Genomic DNA, 19,158 nt, shown 5'->3' with positions numbered 1-19,158 from the left:
CGCTACTCGCGTAGGCTGTGTGATGTCGAAGTAAGGGGAGACACCCCGGTTTTACCTCATGGTTTGGTTGGTGGGAGGCAAAACCCCCTGGGGAGGGAGGGGGGAAGGGGGGGGGAAGCAAAGCCAGGCCCAGGGAGGGCCCCAAAATGTCCGAGGACCCGGTTTTACCTCATGGTGTCGGCCTGGAGCAGGAGGGGGTTGTCATCGGGAGGTTGTGGCATCTCCCAGGGGGTGGGAGAGTTTTTTGGGGGGCTGCTTGTGTGTGTGTGTGTGTCCCCCAAGCATGGAGCAGGGGGGCTGGGTGAGCCCCCCTCGGTGGGTGCAGCTTTCTCCTCTTTGGTGCTGCTCACGGGTTGTTTCTTCACAGGGTGATGCTGCTGCTCTGGGAGGCAGAGGATGCTCCTCTGGGCAGGCAGGTCAGTGGCAGCTCAGCCTGGGGTGAGAGCCCTTTGGGTGAGGGGGAGACGTGAGGAGAAGCCCCCCCAAAGGGCTTTTTGTTTGGCTTTGCTTTCTGCTTGCAGCTGCCTGGACTTGTGCTGGGTGGAGAAAAGCTCCTCTATACCCTGAGAGTGGGAAGTGCAGAAGGATGGAGAGGGGAACGGGCTTGGGAGAAGTGGGTCACGGGGTGCACGTTAACAGCCAGCCCGTTTTTCCCTCCCAGGGCCAAAACCCACAGCAGTCACCTGGTGTCTAATGAGTTGAAGGCTCACAAGGGAGATGAGAAGTCGTGGAGGAGGAGCATGAAGGATGCAGGTCCTTCCTGATCATAGGAACTATTAAAACAGTGGCGAGGGGTGAGTCCTGTGTTACATTTGCCACCACTATAGGGGACATACAGTCCGAAGAGAAGCCCTTTCCCCAGCCCTGTGTTTTAAATTCACACTCTTCTCACTGAGACTTTTTAACTGAGGAGGTTTTTTTCCCTCATGTCACACTCAGGCTTCCCCATCTTGATCCTTTCCTGCTACACACGAAATGTATAATTACGTTGGACAAATGTATCAGTTTTGTTACAACCCATTTATATTTCCAAACAAACCAACAGATGAGTGACTAGTGAGCTCAAAGTTTTGAGCAGGAAGCACTTGGTTGCATTCAGAGAATATTCTTGGACACAGCCTGAGCAAGGAGGGAAGGGAAGCTGCAGGAGTCAGGGTGCTTCCAAGTTAAAAGCGTGGAATAAACTCTTTAACAAGCGTGCACGTAGGTGAGAGGCAGGATTATACTTGTAGGTGAACACCTGAGGACCTGGTTAAACAAAGTCCTTCTCTACTGGTTTGTAGGGCAGGCTGCTCACAAGCCGTGGTGGGTCTCTCCGCCCGGCCTCCTGGGGGCGAAGGGAGGCAGATTAACTCGCAGAGGACAGCCCTGCTGTGTACCCAGGGCTGCCTCTCAGGCTGGTTAAGAAGCGACCTGGCCCCGTGTTTGACTCAGGTCCGACAGCAACGCTCTCCATCCCCTCCCACCCAGGTAGGGAAGGGGAGAGAGAAAAAGAGAGAGACTTGGATTGAAAACTCAACTCCCCAGCTTTAATTAAAACACTGAAGATGTAAGAAAATATATACAATTATATACGGGTATGAGCAAAAGCCTCTCGCCTCCCCCCACCCCCAGCAACTCCCACAGCATCTCCTGGGGTGGGACAGTCCCCAGGTGGGACAGTCCCGAGGGATCCTGGAGAAAGCACAGAGTGATGAGGGTCAGGAGAGCTGGAGGGTCCCCGGGGAGGGAGGGAGGAAGGGACGGATTCCTGCCCGGACGCCGGCCATGGGTGGAGAAGAAGCAGGAAGTTGTCTTGTGTGCTCTCTGAGCTTACGTAGCTCAGTGGGAAAAAATAAAAAATCAGTAAAAAGGAAAATTGGCTTCGTCCTGGCTCCAACCAGGACACCCCGGAAGTGCCCGCGGGGCCAGGAACGGGGCGGGAAGCGCGTCCGGGAACCCCCGGAACCTTGGAGCGCCGCCGCGGCGGAGCCGGTTCCGCGCTGCACCGCCGGGACATGGCGGGGCCCGCCGGGCGCGGCCTCTGCAGAGGTGACGGGGCTGCCCTGCCGCTCGGATTCCCCCACGCCGGGGAGGGGAGGTTGGGGCGTGTGTCTGACGCCGTGTTTGCTTTTCCCTCGCAGCGCTGAACCCGTGTCGAGGGTCGTCGGTGTTTCCCGGGCTCCTGCTGCGCCTCTGCCCGGCCCCGCCGCCCTCCCGGCCCTTCGCTGCGGTTGCCAAGTGAGTCTCCGTGTCTCCTTCCATCCCGGGCAGCTCCCTGGGCCCTCAGGTGTCCTGGGGGCGGCAGGGGTATGTGGTGTTTGGGAGGGGGGCCTTGGTGGCACGACACAAGCTGCTGGGTTCTAGAGAAGCAGCTTGGAGTGAGGAGACCTGAGCTGGGGGTGTTTTTCTGTCACTCGTGTAATAATAATTCATGCAGCAGTTCAGGGGGAAGAGGTACTTGGCTATTTTTTGGTGGCTGCTTCTGGAGGGCGTGGCTTTGGGCAGGGGGCTGTCAGAATGAAAGGTGTCGAGCTGGTGGAATCAATTTCCAAACTTTCCTCTTCTTGCTCCGATTTGGGTTTTATTGTTTGTTGTCTCTTCCGTGTTGCAATGTAAGTGGGAGAAGTGAAAATTACCTCTGAGTACAGAGCAGTGCAGGGTGCTGTACACCAGCTGCCCTGAAGTGCTGCAGGCTCAGTGCACTTAAATAGAGGAATAGAGTGTCTAGCTATTGCTTAAATATTTTTGTCCCCTCATTTCGGAGCCTTTGGAAATAGGCAGGAGAATAAGGATTGGGACTAGTGTCTAACTGCATGCAAAATGATCCAGGAATGGGAGGAGAAATGTGGGACTGCCATAGGCCCACTGTAAGGAGAAGGGAAACCCTGCAGGTGTCTTTGTTGTTTGAGGACCTTAGTTGCCTTCAGCTTTGGCCATCTAAGACAAGTAAGCAGGGTGAATTTCTGAAGATTCTCTTCATCTTTGTATAGTACTTTCCTTGTTAACTAATTGTTACTTCATAAGTGGAAGAGGACAGTACTGACTGTTGTAGATAGACAATGGAGTCCTGGGGTGCATGAGGAAGAGTGTGGCCAGTAGGTGAAGAGAGGTCATCCTGCCCCTCTGCTCTGGCCTGGTGAGGCTACATCTGGAAAACTGGGTCCAGTTCTGGGCTCCCCAGTTCAGGAGAGACAGGGAAGTGCTGGAGAGAGTCCAGGGAGGGCAACAAATGACTGGGGGGTTGGAGCATCTCCCTGATGAGGAAAGGCTGAGAGAGCTGGGACTGCTTAGCCTTGAGAGGAGAAGGCTGAGGACAGACCTGATCAGTGCCTGGCAGTATCTCAGGGTGGGTGCAGGAGGATGGAGCCAGACTCTGCTCAGCAGTGCCCAGGGACAGGACAGAGGGGCAATGGGCACAGGCTGGAACATGGGAAGTGCCCCTGAAATATGAGGAGAAACTTCTTTAGGGTGAAGGTGACAGAGCTCTGGGACAGGCTGCCCAGGGAGGGTGTGGAGTCCCCTTCTCTGGAGCCATCCCAAACCCCCCTGGCTGCAGCCCTGTGGGATGTGCTCTGGGCCATCCTGCTTTTGATGATCTCCAAGGTCCCTTCCAACCAGGATGATTATTTAGCAGGGGAGTTGGCCTGGATGATCCCCAGAGATCCCTTCCATCCCTGACAATTCTGTGACTTTTTTTTTTTTTTTGCTTTTGGGACACGTGCCAAACTCTTCAGTTGGTGTTCTAACACTGTGGGTTGTTTTTTTTTTGTTTGTTTGTCTTAGAACTGCCAAGAAGGGGCCACAAAAGACCAGGCAGGAGGACACAAAGAAGAAAGCAAGGCCTGGGCGGCGGCCGCTGCTGAACAAGCCCGTGGATGATGTGTACTTGACCTGGCTGTATAAGAGGCCCTCCTATGATGTGGAACAGGCTGTGGCTATGCTGAAGAAGTTCCAGGTGCTGGACTTCACTCACCCCAGACAGTATGTCTATATTAACGTCTTCCTAGACATGGCACTAGAGAAGAAGGTAGGTTGGGAGCACGTTTTGCTGGGGATTTTTGGGTTTTTAACGTGGGAGGGTTGTGTTTTGAGTGGATGCTGCTGTTGGCTGGCCCAGCTGCCTCCTACAGCTTCTCTGGTTGTCAGAACAGTGTGTTCTTTTGCAGCTGTCTTTGTGCCTTCATACCTGTTTAATTATTAAACACCCCTCACCCTCCTGAGGTGAAGATATGACCATTGAGGATCTGGAAAGCAAGCTGGTCTATGACTAAAACTCCTGCCTGGACAGAACTGTTCAAGCTAGGCTTTGCATCTGTTTTGGCTTTCCACTTGAAGATGTGTTACCAAAATCAGTTGGGATTGTTTAGTTCTGGGATGATTGTTACAGGGAGAAGCATAAAGAGAAGCTTCTTCCTGCGTCTCTGCTTCACCTTGTTTGTTCTTTTTTTTTTTTTTTAAATGTTCCTTGAAAGTATGTTATTGCTTGTTTGCCTGTGATTAATTGAATGTAAAGGTGTAGATCCCTAAAACTCCTTCTGCTTCCCCCATAAGTAGAAAACAGCCCACTTAAGAGTTGGCTTCTTTGCATGTTTTAACTGAAAAATACAGTCCCTTATAGCTAGAAAGTAAGTTCACTCTTCAAGAAGTGCAGAGCCTTAGCTCCTGCTCTTAGAAGCTCTGTGTTATTGTTAAGGTTTTGTGAGAGGCATGTTCCTTTTTGCTGATTTGCCTTGGCCAGTGCCTCAGAAACATCATGTAGATGAGCTACACCTGCAGCACCCCAGTGTTTGGTACTGACTGCAGCTGAGCCTGGTTGTAATCCATCACTGGAGTCCCTGATCCCAGGCCCGTTCTCTTGGGCAACTTGCAGCATGATCAATTCATGGCTCTTAAGCTTAGGTTTGAGTATATACCAGGCACAAAAAAGCAATCAAAACATACCCTTGTGATGACCTCTGTGCAAGGAAATTGTGTGCAAGATTGCCCTTCAGGGGACCAACTTCATGTGATTGTGTCATTGGCCCTGAAGTCATGATTATTGGTTTGGTTTTAATATTTTTCTTTCTTTACCTGCTAGAAAAAAGTGGATCCATTTTCAAGCACTGTTCTTCTCCCACACCGCTTTGCAGATGAAACAAATAAGGTCCTGGTTTTCACAGAGGTGCGTGAGCCTGATTTGTTTCCTTTATGCCTTTTATGTATCTAGCAAACTCTTACAACACGGCCAAGTCCCATGCAAGTTCTGTGCTTTTTGTGGAGGAAGTTCTGTGGCTGATTTACAGAACTCTCAAGTCTCATATGTGTCTTCAGCAGCATCTTAGTGTATCAAAAAGCACCTCACAGATTCCTATGGGAGAAGAGATCCCATGCCTTACAAAGGTCCATATTTGGAAAAAGGTCCAGCTGATGCTTTTGGAGGGAAGTGTGGAACTCTTCAGTTTATTCTTGTGAGGAAAAGTCTGGCTTTCAGTCACAAATCAAAGGCTTGAGCCAAAGTTTTTACCAAACTGGTGCCTTTCCACATTTGAGTGTTAACCTTACAGAGGACAGCTGAGATTACCTTCTAAACTCTATTGGAGGCCAAAGTTTAATAGTGTTTTCTCAAGCTGAATAGCCTTATTTTACAGTGGGTTTTAGGAGCATATTCTGTGCTCTACTTTTAAGCTTTCAGAGTAAGATGTTGGCTCCGTCCAGTGTATGGTTCATAGTAGTTTCCAGAGGATGGAGGTGGGAGGGAGAGGGATTTTGATAGAGCTCCCCAGCAAGTGGGGTGGCTTTTCTCTTCTCCCTTGGAAGTCAGCTGAAGACTTGACTATCACTTCATACTGGGACCTGAGATCATTTGATATAGGCTGCTCTCATGAAATCACCACCAGCAGCTTTTGGTCCTTGATTGCATTCAACCATTATTTCCTTCTTAACTTCTAAATAGCCTGTTCTTACACCCAGTTGTCCAAGATAAGTCACCTATCCAATGCTGTTGATAGAGACTAATTGCTGGTAGAGATTTCTCTTTCTTTCTCTCAATAGAATGAGCAAGAAGCTGAAATAGCTCGAGAGAATGGAGCTGCTATCGTGGGAGGAGTTGAACTAATCAAATGGGTATTTATTTTTATTTAAGAATTTTATAAATATCCAAACTAAGCAGGGACTGAGGGGAAGGGAGCAAGAAACCTTCTGTCCACTAACTTCAGGCCTGATGTGAGAGATGGGTTTTTGGGCTTGGATATGCTTGTGTACCGAGGTAATTGATTGTATTCCTAAATATATTTAATTGTTTTCATTGCAGATTCTGGACGATGAAATCCAAGCTGACTTTTATGTAGCTGTCCCTGCAATCATGCCTAAGCTGATACCATTGAGGAACAAACTAAAACGAAAATATCCAAACACAAGAAGAAGTAAGAAGCAATTCTTTCTTATAAATCTCAAGTACTGAACAAGATTTGACTCTGAAGGTGACACAGAAACTCTTTGATAAGGGTGTATAATTACATTGAGTATTAGTGATTGAACCACTTGTTTTGTACCAGATAAGAGTAGTTTTAGATTAGTAACTGTGCAAACAGGCAAATGTGAGACTAGAATCAGGGTGAGTTTGCCTACTAGTTGTCCCTATGCTTATTAGTCATGATGAAACATGAAAAATAACCCAGAAAATTAGCCAATTCCTTGAGACAGTTGTGTTGTCAGACTGTTGGGCAGTTGTTTGAATCCCAGCTTCCTGAGTGCTCCTGCTCTGTCTGCCTGTTCTTTACTACTCAACAAGGGAATTTTCCTTAACGCAGCCTGCCTCCCCTACCTGTGTGGACTCTCATTTCATGATGCTCAAGACATTTCCTCTTCAGGTCAGGTTTTCACAGCAACATACATCAGTCTCTCAATACTTTTGTCCGCCCTTGCTGGCCGACTTTATTTTAGTGATATGTCTGGTCTATTTAATGACTGGAGTTTAACTGCCTTAATTGAAAGCTTGAATTCTCTCCTCACTAATATCACACTTAAGCATTACTTAGACAACTTTCTTACCTTCTTTCCCCCCCCCCCTTTTTTTTTAAATTAGATTCACTGGGCCATGATATTCCCAAAATGGTGCAACTCTTCAGAGACGGTCTTGAGTACATGGTAGAAGACGAGCGTGTAATCAAGACAAGAATAGCAAGAGTAAGTTGTATGTAGAGTTTCTTTGGTGGTCAAACCTGAAATTAGTGTTAAAAGAGGAGGAAAAACATGGTTTAAATCTGTGTATGCCCAAGAGTTTTTAACCATATTCTTCAACTGACCTGTGAAGTAAACAGAACCCTTACTCTTTGCTGTGTGACGTCTTCAGCTGATGTGAGCTCTGTACATGGTTGATGTGTGGTCATAGAAGATGGCTCTGCTAAGGCTGAGAACAAGGCATTCATGATGCTAAGAAGCTAAGGATGCTAAGAATGGGATCTGTATTTGCCACTAGATTGGCAAGGAATGGCAATAATGAAAGAAATAGGAGTAAAAAGGTACTATTTCTTGCAATCTCCCTGTCAGTTGACATCTCAACACAGGCCTCCCTTTCCTCCTGCCTTCCCCAGCACTCATCTGTGAGTAAAAGAGAGGTTATTTTAATTTATTTTAGGTAAATAAAGCATGAATTGTAAGTCCATGGTCAGTGTGCACAGGTGGATCAGAAAGTGTTTGTTTTGATTTAATAATTAAAGACTCCTTTAATTCTGATAATTTTAGTCCTGGAGTAAAGCAAAAAGCAAGAATTGTTTGCATTATACCTGAAATATTAATTTGAGCTTTGCTGTCATATAAGAAAGTGGGTTATATAAAAGAGGGGCATTTTAGGCATTTAATATGTTTGCCTTAATGATTTTAAATCAATTTTCTGCATGATTTTTAGTTTTCCTTTTAACTGCTATGGAATAGATTAAATCCCTGGAGGTGTTTAAGGAAAGACTGGATGTGGCACTTAGTGCTGTAGTGTAGCTGATGTGGTGGTGTTAGGTAATAGGCTGGACTTGATGATGTCAGAGACCTTTTCCAGCCTCAATCCTGTGACTGGGTGGAAAGGAAAATGTACAGGGTATCTCACACCTGAAGCTTTGCCTGTGTTGCAGATAAGCAGGTTTATGATTTCTGGCTATCTGCTCTCATTTGTCCATGTGAATTTCAAGGGCTTGCTCATCTGTGTGGTACTTAAAACTGAGGCTCTGGGGACTATTCTACCAAATGTGTTACATGTTGCATTTTGATACAAGCCAGAAGTATCTTGAGCTGTTTGTAGGTTTGATGGACAGTGTGAAATGCCTTGAATTCATGGATCAGTCTTGGTTTTAGTATTGTGACTGAATTATTTAGTTTTTGCTATGGGCTGCTTAAACTTGAATCATTTTATACTGTAGATCAGCTTAAAAAATACCTGGAAATTAAACTTACTGTGGAGTTTTTCCTTGTATAGTAAAGAAGACAAATCAGGATTTTAATAAAGGTGAAAAAAGCAGTGGGACAGGCTGTCCAGGGAGGGTGTGGGGTCCCCTCCTCTGGAGCCATTCCAGACCCCCCTGGATGCAGCCCTGTGGGATGTGCTCTAGAGGATCCTGCTTTAGCAGGGGAGTTAGACTAGGTGATCCCTGATGCTAAGAAGCTAAGGATGCTAAGAATGGGATCTGTATTTGCCACTAGATTGGCAAGGAATGGCAATAATGAAAGAAATAGGAGTAAAAAGGTACTATTTCTTGCAATCTCCCTGTCAGTTGACATCTCAACACAGGCCTCCCTTTCCTCCTGCCTTCCCCAGCACTCATCTGTGAGTAAAAGAGAGGTTATTTTAATTTATTTTAGGTAAATAAAGCATGAATTGTAAGTCCATGGTCAGTGTGCACAGGTGGATCAGAAAGTGTTTGTTTTGATTTAATAATTAAAGACTCCTTTAATTCTGATAATTTTAGTCCTGGAGTAAAGCAAAAAGCAAGAATTGTTTGCATTATACCTGAAATATTAATTTGAGCTTTGCTGTCATATAAGAAAGTGGGTTATATAAAAGAGGGGCATTTTAGGCATTTAATATGTTTGCCTTAATGATTTTAAATCAATTTTCTGCATGATTTTTAGTTTTCCTTTTAACTGCTATGGAATAGATTAAATCCCTGGAGGTGTTTAAGGAAAGACTGGATGTGGCACTTAGTGCTGTAGTGTAGCTGATGTGGTGGTGTTAGGTAATAGGCTGGACTTGATGATGTCAGAGACCTTTTCCAGCCTCAATCCTGTGACTGGGTGGAAAGGAAAATGTACAGGGTATCTCACACCTGAAGCTTTGCCTGTGTTGCAGATAAGCAGGTTTATGATTTCTGGCTATCTGCTCTCATTTGTCCATGTGAATTTCAAGGGCTTGCTCATCTGTGTGGTACTTAAAACTGAGGCTCTGGGGACTATTCTACCAAATGTGTTACATGTTGCATTTTGATACAAGCCAGAAGTATCTTGAGCTGTTTGTAGGTTTGATGGACAGTGTGAAATGCCTTGAATTCATGGATCAGTCTTGGTTTTAGTATTGTGACTGAATTATTTAGTTTTTGCTATGGGCTGCTTAAACTTGAATCATTTTATACTGTAGATCAGCTTAAAAAATACCTGGAAATTAAACTTACTGTGGAGTTTTTCCTTGTATAGTAAAGAAGACAAATCAGGATTTTAATAAAGGTGAAAAAAGCAGTGGGACAGGCTGTCCAGGGAGGGTGTGGGGTCCCCTCCTCTGGAGCCATTCCAGACCCCCCTGGATGCAGCCCTGTGGGATGTGCTCTAGAGGATCCTGCTTTAGCAGGGGAGTTAGACTAGGTGATCTCTAGAGGTCCCTTCCAACCCTGACAGTTCTGTGAATGAAGAACCCTATCCTGCCAGCATTAGTGATGGTTGCAGCTCGTTCTGCCTAGCGCAGCATCCTGCAGCTGTGGCAGTTTCTGAAATGAAACCCACCTCCTGTGACTGCCATCAGGTGTTGGTGTCACCCGTGAGCTCAGGTTCTGTCCCTTGGCAACTCAGCCCCACCGTTTGGTGGCACATCAGGTGTGGTGCAGCCAGAGATGTTGCTCTGTCCAAGCCAACAAGTAGGTTCTTGTGAGTGAACTCTTTGGGTCAGGAGCAGAACAGTGAGGGTCTGCTGAGGGCCCACATGGGATGTGTTGGTGTCACAGGGGTGGCAGAGGATACTGCTGCCATGCAGATGGGGACACGCTCTGTCACACTGCTGGGTGTTGGGTTATGTGCAGAGGGATGACTCAGTGGTTACAGCTTGTGTCAAGTGTCTCCACCCTCCCTAGCTACTATCCTCTTCACCTGACCTAGTTTCCCCACTGTTTTCTTTGTTTGGAAGGAAACAGAGTGCAGGCAGGGCTGGGAGAGCCTTGAGTGGTTATTCCTATCTGCTCACCATCTTGAGAGCTTTTTAAATTTAAATCTTGTCAGTGAAAAAATAATGTATGAATTACACAGAAGCATCAAGATCTATCGCTGTGTTCCAGACAGCAGTGGAGATGTTTCTGGGAGTCTGCCAAAGTGGAGTTTTGCAAAGATGTTTTCCCTGAAGTGCTTCTGTCTCATGTTGCCTGTTAGTTCAATTATGGTGGTGTCTTGATGTAAATGCTGTGCTTCCACCTTAGTCAGCAGCCTGGGTGGTGTTTTTCCTCAGAGTATTTGAGATGTGTTTGAAAAGCCCAGAAGTTGACAGCAGTTAAGTTTTAATTTGTAGACTCAAAGGTGTGAAACTGAGAATGGAAAATGTTCTTTGAAGAAGTGGAAGTTTAAAGCAGAAGGGAAGACAAATGAGGACACTCCGAGTATCTCCCTCAGAATCAACTATCTACAAAGAGCAGCTGAAAGTAATTTTTTTATGAGTTTTGACAGTTCTTGAGTCCAGATGTGTTGTCAATCATCACAAATGTTATTGTTCCCAAATTGGAGCTGTCTCTAGGAAAAATTGGAATCCAGATGTGTCACCAGCAAGGAATTTCTAGTTAATCTTCCAATCTGTGCAGAGAGCTGCCTGCTAAAGGGTTCTGTGGAGAAGAGTGAGATGGTTTCAGAAGCTGAGACTTGAACGTTTGTTGGGAAGGATGTCTTTTCTGATAAGGGATATCATGAGCCCTGTTTAATTCTCAAGGTTAGAAGTATGGAGAGTTGTGTGCTGAGCCAGACACCTCTCTGGGTTGCTACACAGAATATGCAGGTGCATGGAAATGAGAGTTAAGGCAGGGAACAGAAATGCCAGTTTGTGCTAGAAGTAGCATCCATCTCCCTTGGCTGTGAATGTGATTGAAGTGTCAGTCTCCTTTGGAAAAGGGCAAAAAAGACTAATGGATCCTTAGCATTGAAATCCTTAAAGGAGGGGGCAAAAAAATCCCCAAATTTAGGGAGAGGTGTTAAGTCTTGTTGCTTCAAATGCTTGAGAGTTGAAATATGTGTATTTGAGATGAAGGGAATGCAAAAAGCACAGGGATTGTAGCACTTGTTTTTTGTTGCCTGTTGGAGCTGTTCTCTGTTGGAAATACTGCATAGAAAGGCTTGCCTTGTTTTGCAGAGTGTTAATCATTTGGTGTTAATAATTTCTCATCTTGGAGCAAGTGTTTCTGCTCTGCCATGACTGCCATTCCCTGCAGCTGTATCATGGTTGAATCACCTGGTAATTAGGTCTACAGTACAGATTCAGTGTGATCTCTCAATACAGTTTTCTAAATACACTTCAGAAAAGCAGTTCTGTGTTTAAAGCTAATGTTTTAACAGCAGGACATCTTTTTGGTTTTCACTGGCATATTTAGCCAGCAAATGGCCAGGTGGCTCCTCTGTGTATCCTGTTGCAATCTTCTAAAGACCCCCTAGAAGACCAGACCTTTTAACAGCACCCTGTGCTGCTCTAAAGAGAAGTATCCTAAACTTTAGACAGTAAGATAGGTAATATTTAATCTTTTGTGTTCTGATTGTAGTCTATACTGACATTTTCTAAGGTACTCTGTGGTTATCTTCAAAATGGACTAGAAATTGATTTACAGTTGCTCTGCAGGCATAGTTATTTTTCAGGAGGGCTCAGGACTTAGAGATACTTGTCTCTCACTGCAACCAGTATGAACAGAAGTGCTTGCACAGTCTTGGAGGTCTGGTCCAGAGTACTTTTGTCAGTTTGGTGAGCCTTGGGATTAATCTAAATAGCTAAGTGCTGATCCGCAGTGACTGTGTATACACAAGGATTTACTGTGGAATACTTTGTTTGGAAGCTGGAATATTTATTTGGATGTGGAAGCTATTTTGAAATAATTGGAAGCCTCTGAGCATTACCTGTCTCCATTATGGAGCTGCTGGCATCCCAAGTACATCATGGTATGTGGTCTTTTGGGATGTGTCATGTTGCCTGACTGAAGGCAAATCACTCTGACCTATTTTCCTGTCTTAGTTAATATTCTGTATTTGTGGCAAATCACTCTGACCTATTTTCCTGTCTTAACAAATACAGAATATTAACTAACATCCTCATTCTTTAAGATGGGCCTTGTCTCATAATGTGTTGTAGTTCCAGATCTCTGTAAGAAGTTGTAGCTTGTTTAGAGCAGCAAATGCTGCCTCTTAGGGATGCTTCTAGACTGTGGTGCAGATGATGAATGCCAAGTAGCTCACTGAAACTGGACAGCTGAAGGTTCATGTAAAGCCTGAACTCGGGTGAAGGTTTGGAAGCAAATGCTGTTGGAACCTTCCTTTGGAGTGTAGTTTCTGAGTCATTATTCCCAATTAATTGTTCAGTTTAAATGAATATTCCTTTATTTTAAATTCCACACAGCATGGTGAGCCTGGCAGCCAAGTTAAATGCTCAGCTCTAGCAAACAAATTTTTACATCTTTTTACTTATGAATGATTAAGCATGTTGCAATCAGCCTAACAATGATCAAGACAAACGTCTTCTGGCCTGTGTAACAGAGGGACTGCATTTGCATTGTCAGTCTGCCAGAAGAGCATAAAGAGAGATTAATGGACCACATCTGGGAGGAGAGTAGTCAAGTAGAACAGTATTTGTATTGCTAAGTAATGCATACATTTACAGATAAGTGAGATATTAATAAAAGGAAGAGGAGACCCCTGTGATACTTGTCTTTTTCCCATAAGATGGAGTTAATTCTGTGAGAATAAATGCTATTTTTTTTTCTTAATTCCATAGCTGAAACCCCTAGAAAAATAACTTGGTTTTTCATCTGGATAAAGCTCTGTGGATGATTTGGGTGAGGCCAGATAGCAAGTTAAAAACAGCATAGCAGTGCATTATAGCAATTGAACATGAAGGCTGAAAAATGCTTGTTAAGCTCTCCAGGAACTGAGAGGAGAGGTCAGTCCTGGCTTTCATGTGGGGTTCTTCACATGTCTCTTGATCCTGAGTTGTACCTTCTTAAAGATGAAATGAATAGCAGTCATGGTGTGAGGTGACTAGTGTATGAGGAAGGCTGGAGGTAGGAATTTTTTGGCAGCAGTGTTGGTTCATTTCCAAGCCTCTGTGATTGATCCAGTGAGGATCACACGTGCCTGAAGTGAGGTGTGTTTAAGTGCTCTGTTAGATGATCCCCAGTTTTTGTTGGAAGGTCCCAGAGATGGGAACTGGGGTGTGTAAAAAGGGTGGACACAGAACTGGTATATTTTAGAGCTCAGTGCTTCCATGTACTTCATGTGAAAAATAGAAGTTCCATGTAATATGTTAAACCAGGAAAGAAAAGGGAAATAAACTTTTTAAATTACTAAGTTGGTTCTGTGCTTAATGCCTTCAATTTGACATGCTTATGGGTTTTGAGCTCATCTGGTTTGTGGTCTTTGACAAGTACTTTTTGAAGCTCCTTTCCTCAAATGCTGTAATACGATTTTTGCAAAAAGCCTTCTATGAGTATTGTTTTTTTTAAGACTTTTTACCTCTTTAAGGCTACATGTTTAGGGAGTTGTAGGAATTTATGTCGTGGGTAGAAATATGGAGAATAATGATGAGTGCATAATCATGGATAAAATGCTTCTTTCTGAGTAATTTGGGATAAGGCTGCTAATGGGATTTGTAACTCCTTAGCAGGGAACACAGAGAAACAAATGGTATAAAAATGTAGAATAAATTTGGATTTCTCAGTCTAGGCTTTAAGTGTCATTCTGGCTAACGCTTCATTGTTCTTTTTCAGCTGGATATGCCCACTGAGCAGATAATTGCCAACCTAAAAACAGTTATCCAAGATATCTGCACGTTCAAGCCACCAACTTATGGTGAGTAGCTGTTCTTCTGCTGTGGTAGTTGAAGGTGCAGCAAACATAATGAAGGAATGAGTGCTCTTTATTGGGGTGTCAATAAATGTCCCTGCTGCTTGGTCTGTCTTGGGGCAGGAGGAGGAGGAAGGGGCTGTGGGGCAACTCGATAAACCAAAACCTAAGAACTTGGCAGCCTGGAAGAGCATGAATAGAGTCTGCTTTTCCTGATGTGAGCTCTGGTTGCACTACAGCACTGCCTAAGTGTCCATGGGAGGAAAGGAGCAAGATGTTGGATAAAACATGCAGCCTTGGTGCTTTAGTAGTTTAAATAGTTTAAGGCCATGGAAGGAAATCCTTGAGACATGGAGGTCTTTAGCATCTCTGTGCCTTGATTTTACCCTACTGACACTACCTAGTGAGGAATCTGAACCCAGAATCTACCTGCAGTTACCTTAGTTAAAACCTATCCTTCAGTTAACATCTAGACTCATGTTAGCTACCTTGTTTGAAAGTACATACCCCCCCCTTTTTTTTTTTTACCCTGTTACCAAGGTATTTTTAACATTTCTGCTGCTCCAAGGGAAAACCTTTTAGTACTTTTTATTTTTTTGTGATTTCTTAGCAAACGGATCAGGTTACAAAGGAGTAAAGGTGTGAATTCTGCATGTTGTTCAGGGGTTGTGCTTGGTGTTCTAAGCAAAGAGTGTGAATAACTAATATGCCTTCTGCTTCTTGACATCATGAAGTGAACTTGAAACAAATCTCATCTGCTTAGCTGGAGTGGAAGTGGTGATTTATGAACATCATTTTATGGAAGAATAGCCTTGTTTAAGCTAAGAAAACAACTTCTTGCATTGATTTTTGGCTTCATGTTTGCAGAAGGAATAATCTTGCATCTCTTTAGTGATGCTGCTCATAGGAACTGCTGTGCTGAGAACAAACTGTAAAAAGCCAAGTACTCGTACATGACTTTAGAAGCATTTCAGCCCAAATAAAAGGCATAAGGGGTTGGTTGACTTGAAATATAAGTAAATAGAAGCAGAAAACTCTGGTTCTGGTCATGTGCTTGACACAGTATGGATTAGTACTAGGATAAACCAGCCTGGAGACAGGAGAGTGGTTATGTTCTTTATTTTCTAGGTCCTCTGGTGCAGAAGTTGGTTATTAGATCTTCAACCAGTGAAGGTTTGCTACTGAAACTTGATGGACTTCTACCTCAGGTGGAGAAAGTAGAAGAAGAAAAAAATGCAGATGAGGATGATGATGAAGAAAAACATGCCCAAGAATCTGTTAGTACCTGATGGTGGAATTCAAATCCTATTTTATGAAATGAAATAAAAAAAATAAATCTACCTTGTGAATTTCACTTGTAAATTCTGTGTAACAAGAAACACTGTCACAACAGGAGTCTGTTGTCAAGGTGGAAGACGTTTTAAATTCCTTTAGTTGGCATCTGAAAGCTCCTTGATTTGTGTGCTGGGTTTTTTTTATTTGCTTTGAATGTAATAGTTCTTTAATAAAAATATTTCTGTAACTTCTGCAGTACTGCCATCCCATTTCCACAGTTGCAGCCAGAAGACTGGCCACTGTTACATCCATCATGCTGAGCTTTTTCCTCTGCTGAAATGGTAGGATGTTAGTGCTTTTTGTTTTGGCTCCATCACCCCACAGAGCAACTCATGCAGTTACTTATGGAGAGCTGCTGTATAACTCAGCAATGAAGGAAACTAGATTTTATTTATCATTCTGTTTTTCTGCACAGCCTGAGAGCCTATTCCCTTGAGTTGGTGGCAGGAAGGCCTGTGTGATGCTTCTGGTATCTCCATTTTCATTTAATCTGCATGCTGAAGGGGTGTACAGAGGATGGCTGCTCTGCTCCTTTGAGCCTCTGAATGCAGGTTAGTTTTGCTGACACAGTAATAGGTGAGGTTTTTCTAAGGAAAATTGGATGTGTTCTGTGCACTGTGTCTTTCAACTATTTCACCTATACAGAAGTGATATGATGCCCTTTGGAGAATCCAATGAGTTAGTGGTTTGTTTGCACTGTCCTGGAAAAGAATTGTGCTTCAAAATGTTTTGGGGTGAAACCTGAATGAAGCTACAAAGTGTAACTGTCACTTTCTTGTCTATTTTCAATCACAGAGCCACTTCTTGGTGGGCTGGTGGATAACCACTTGGGGGAAGTGGGTGGGTTTGTGTTGGGGGGGTTTAGTAGCTGTGCATGCCACTTAGATTTGGTGGAAAATCTTGGAAACAAAGCCTCTCTAATTGAAATGGAGCTGTCTTAGCAAAATTCCCTCTAAATGAGTTGAACTCTTGTTGGGGTTTGAGGTCTTCAACACATTAGAAGCCTCCATATTTTGCAGTTAGCTTTTTGGCTTTTTTGAAGCTGGTTAGTGTGGCTCAAACAGATTAAAACCAGAACACCAACTATTATTCACAGCCAGCCTTGAGCGTGCTTGTAGTGTAAGCTTACCATTCTTGGGTGGTGAGACACTGGAACAGGCTGCCCAGGGAAGCTGTGACTGCCCCATCCCTGGCAGTGTTGAAGGGCAGGTTGGATGGGGCTTGGAGCAGCCTGGGCTGGTGGGAGGTGTCCCTGCCCATGCAGGGGGTTGGATCTAGATGGCCTTGAAGGTCCCTTCCAACCCAAACCAGTCTGTGATTCTATGATTCTAACTTAGTTCAGTCTCTAGCAATGGCTGGGAATTCTTATTTTGCTTACCTTGTTTCCTTTCAGCATAGTTCTTCAATATAAACTGGAGACCAGCCTAAATATCCATGCGTCTTTTAACTGGCCGTTCAAAAACAGGTGTTTCTTGCTTTGCTGTGGAATTTCTTTCCCAGATTTTTTCCCTGTTGTTTCCACCAGGCGGCATTCTTGTTCCCTTCCGTAGGGGTGTTAGTGAAAGTTGCTCCGTGGGGTGTTTTGGGTTTGTTGTTTGTTGTTGGTTTTTTTAAATTTTGCTAAATGTAAGTTAGTAAAACTACACCCTAAAATGTGAGATGGTGCCAAAGACGGCTGGCTGTTTAGAAATGGGATGAGCTTATCCAAATCTGGAAGGGTGGTTTGTGCTTGTGGCTTTAAATCATTGCTATTCTCGGAGGAGGGGTTTGCTTTTTAACGAAGTTAGCTCTGTCTGCAAAGAAGCTCTTGTACCTCTCCTGCAACACTTGGCTGCTGTCAGTCAGGGTGCTTGCCAGGTTATTGTCAGGCCACCGTGCTGTATTTTTATTTATGTGGGGTGCTTTGCTCAGGGTTTGATCAGAAAATTCTTTTCTGGGTAAAGAAAGGCTTCACGTTGACCTCAGACTTCCTAGGCAGCAGGTGGGAAAAGCAACTCCAGTGCACTTTGAGTAGCCATTGAAACACATAATTTACTCTGGCCTGTGATTCTGAGCCTAGTAGGAGGAAGAAAATTAAATCTCTTGCCTTTTGAAGTGAACAGTTGATGTGACTGACAAAAATATTGTCAGATGTCTTCAGTGCACTCCCCTAAACATCCCATTTGGTCCCAATCTCCTTACATCAGGAACTGGTGATAAGGAGGCTGCTCGTGGTAGCCATTTGAAAGGATCTTTAGAATGGATTATGTCTTTCATTTTTTTTTTCCCTCCTTCCTCCTCTGTTCTGCAGAAATGAAAGTAGTAGAGTAAAGCTTTTTTAGCTCCCTGCATGTCAGCAAAGAGTGATTTTATTACTGCTGAATTACATGTGTTATCATGAGATAACAGTTATCTGCTGTTTGCAGCCTGAAAGGAGCAATGTGAAGGTAAGTTACCTGTGGGTGCAGAAAAGCAAGGCTTGTTGTATCATTTGCACAGGTTTCTTGGTCCCTTCTGTGTTTTTTCTTAACTTGTTTCAAAGTCTTCACTCTCTATTGTGGAAAAAGGTAGAGTTGCCCTTTGGGAGATGGGTGGCTGTTTAAAAAAAGTGGTGCTTATGCATAAAATACACAGGTGAACTTCAATCATAGGCTCTCAGACTGCTGAGTGTACTTTTGAAGAGGAAAAGTGTAGAATAATAAGCATTCCTGCAGAAATCTATACATTGAAAATGTGAACACTATGGGAATGCTGTAAATTGGGCCCTCTAGAAGCAGCTTGTGGACTTGGCCAATTTTCAGCTGCATTTTTTCAGGTATAATCCTGCAGTTCTGGGTATGTGCTGCTCCTGGATAAAGTAATAATGCTCTTGGTCTGTGTAATACTGAAGTAGCACTGTAGAAGCTGTTTACTCTGGGGTGATTTTTAGCCTGGAATGCTTCATGGACACAGAGGAGAGATGAAAGGGAGGAAGACAACATAAGATTATTCCCCTTTTAATAAACTTAGTTCCAAATCACACCAAGTGGGAATTGTTGTACATGTGGTTCGTGTGCCAATGTGTCTTGGAAACCAGCTGAGTTGTTACAGTGAGTGTAACTCAAGTGGCATTGCTTGTGTAGTCACTGCAAAGTGTGGGGCTGTAATGCTTCACTGGTTTCTGATTGGTGAGAGCAGTGTCTAAAGAGGTTTTCTGTCCTGAATGTTCATTTCTTGTAAGTCCTGTGGAATAAGAGGCACCCTTTTCATCAGAGCTTCTGTTAATGAATGCTTAATGCTTCTTTGGTAGGTGAATAGAGCACAGATCTTCTATCAAAAGCAAAATGGCAGTAACTCAGGAGCTGGTTACACAAATATGTGGTGAGGAAGGATGTTGGAAGGCATCAACCCATCCATGCCAGCTGCTTTTGTGTGGTGTTACCTGCAGGAAGGGAAAACTTACTTCAAGTAAGTTACTCCACACTGAAAGGTACTCTAGGCAAACCTTTAGCACATATTTGGGCTTGAGAGCACATCCTCCTGCTCCCTGGGGAGTTCCTAGATTACAGAATGTTATCTCCAGGTAACAAACCAGACCTTGCTGTGCCCACTCACCCCTCAGCAAGAAGGGGGAGG

The 19,158-nt window shown here is 44.2% G+C and overlaps 1 protein-coding gene across 1 annotated transcript; it reads left to right on the top strand.

Annotated features, from left to right (window-relative positions):
- Positions 1-1,997: 1,997 nt before the first annotated feature.
- MRPL1 (mitochondrial ribosomal protein L1) lies at positions 1,998-15,518 on the top strand. The gene is made up of 9 exons (XM_009993475.1): positions 1,998-2,031; positions 2,124-2,220; positions 3,766-4,009; positions 5,060-5,143; positions 6,013-6,084; positions 6,272-6,383; positions 7,046-7,146; positions 14,154-14,235; positions 15,358-15,518. The coding sequence occupies exons 1-9, from the start codon at positions 1,998-2,000 to the stop codon at positions 15,516-15,518; spliced, it is 987 nt and encodes a 328-aa protein (XP_009991777.1).
- Positions 15,519-19,158: the final 3,640 nt, after the last annotated feature.

Source organism: Chaetura pelagica, unplaced genomic scaffold (genome assembly GCF_000747805.2).
Source record: "Chaetura pelagica isolate M959 unplaced genomic scaffold, ChaPel_1.0 scaffold403, whole genome shotgun sequence".
NCBI lineage: Eukaryota > Metazoa > Chordata > Aves > Apodiformes > Apodidae > Chaetura > Chaetura pelagica.
This window is presented reverse-complemented; position numbering and strand designations above follow the sequence as displayed.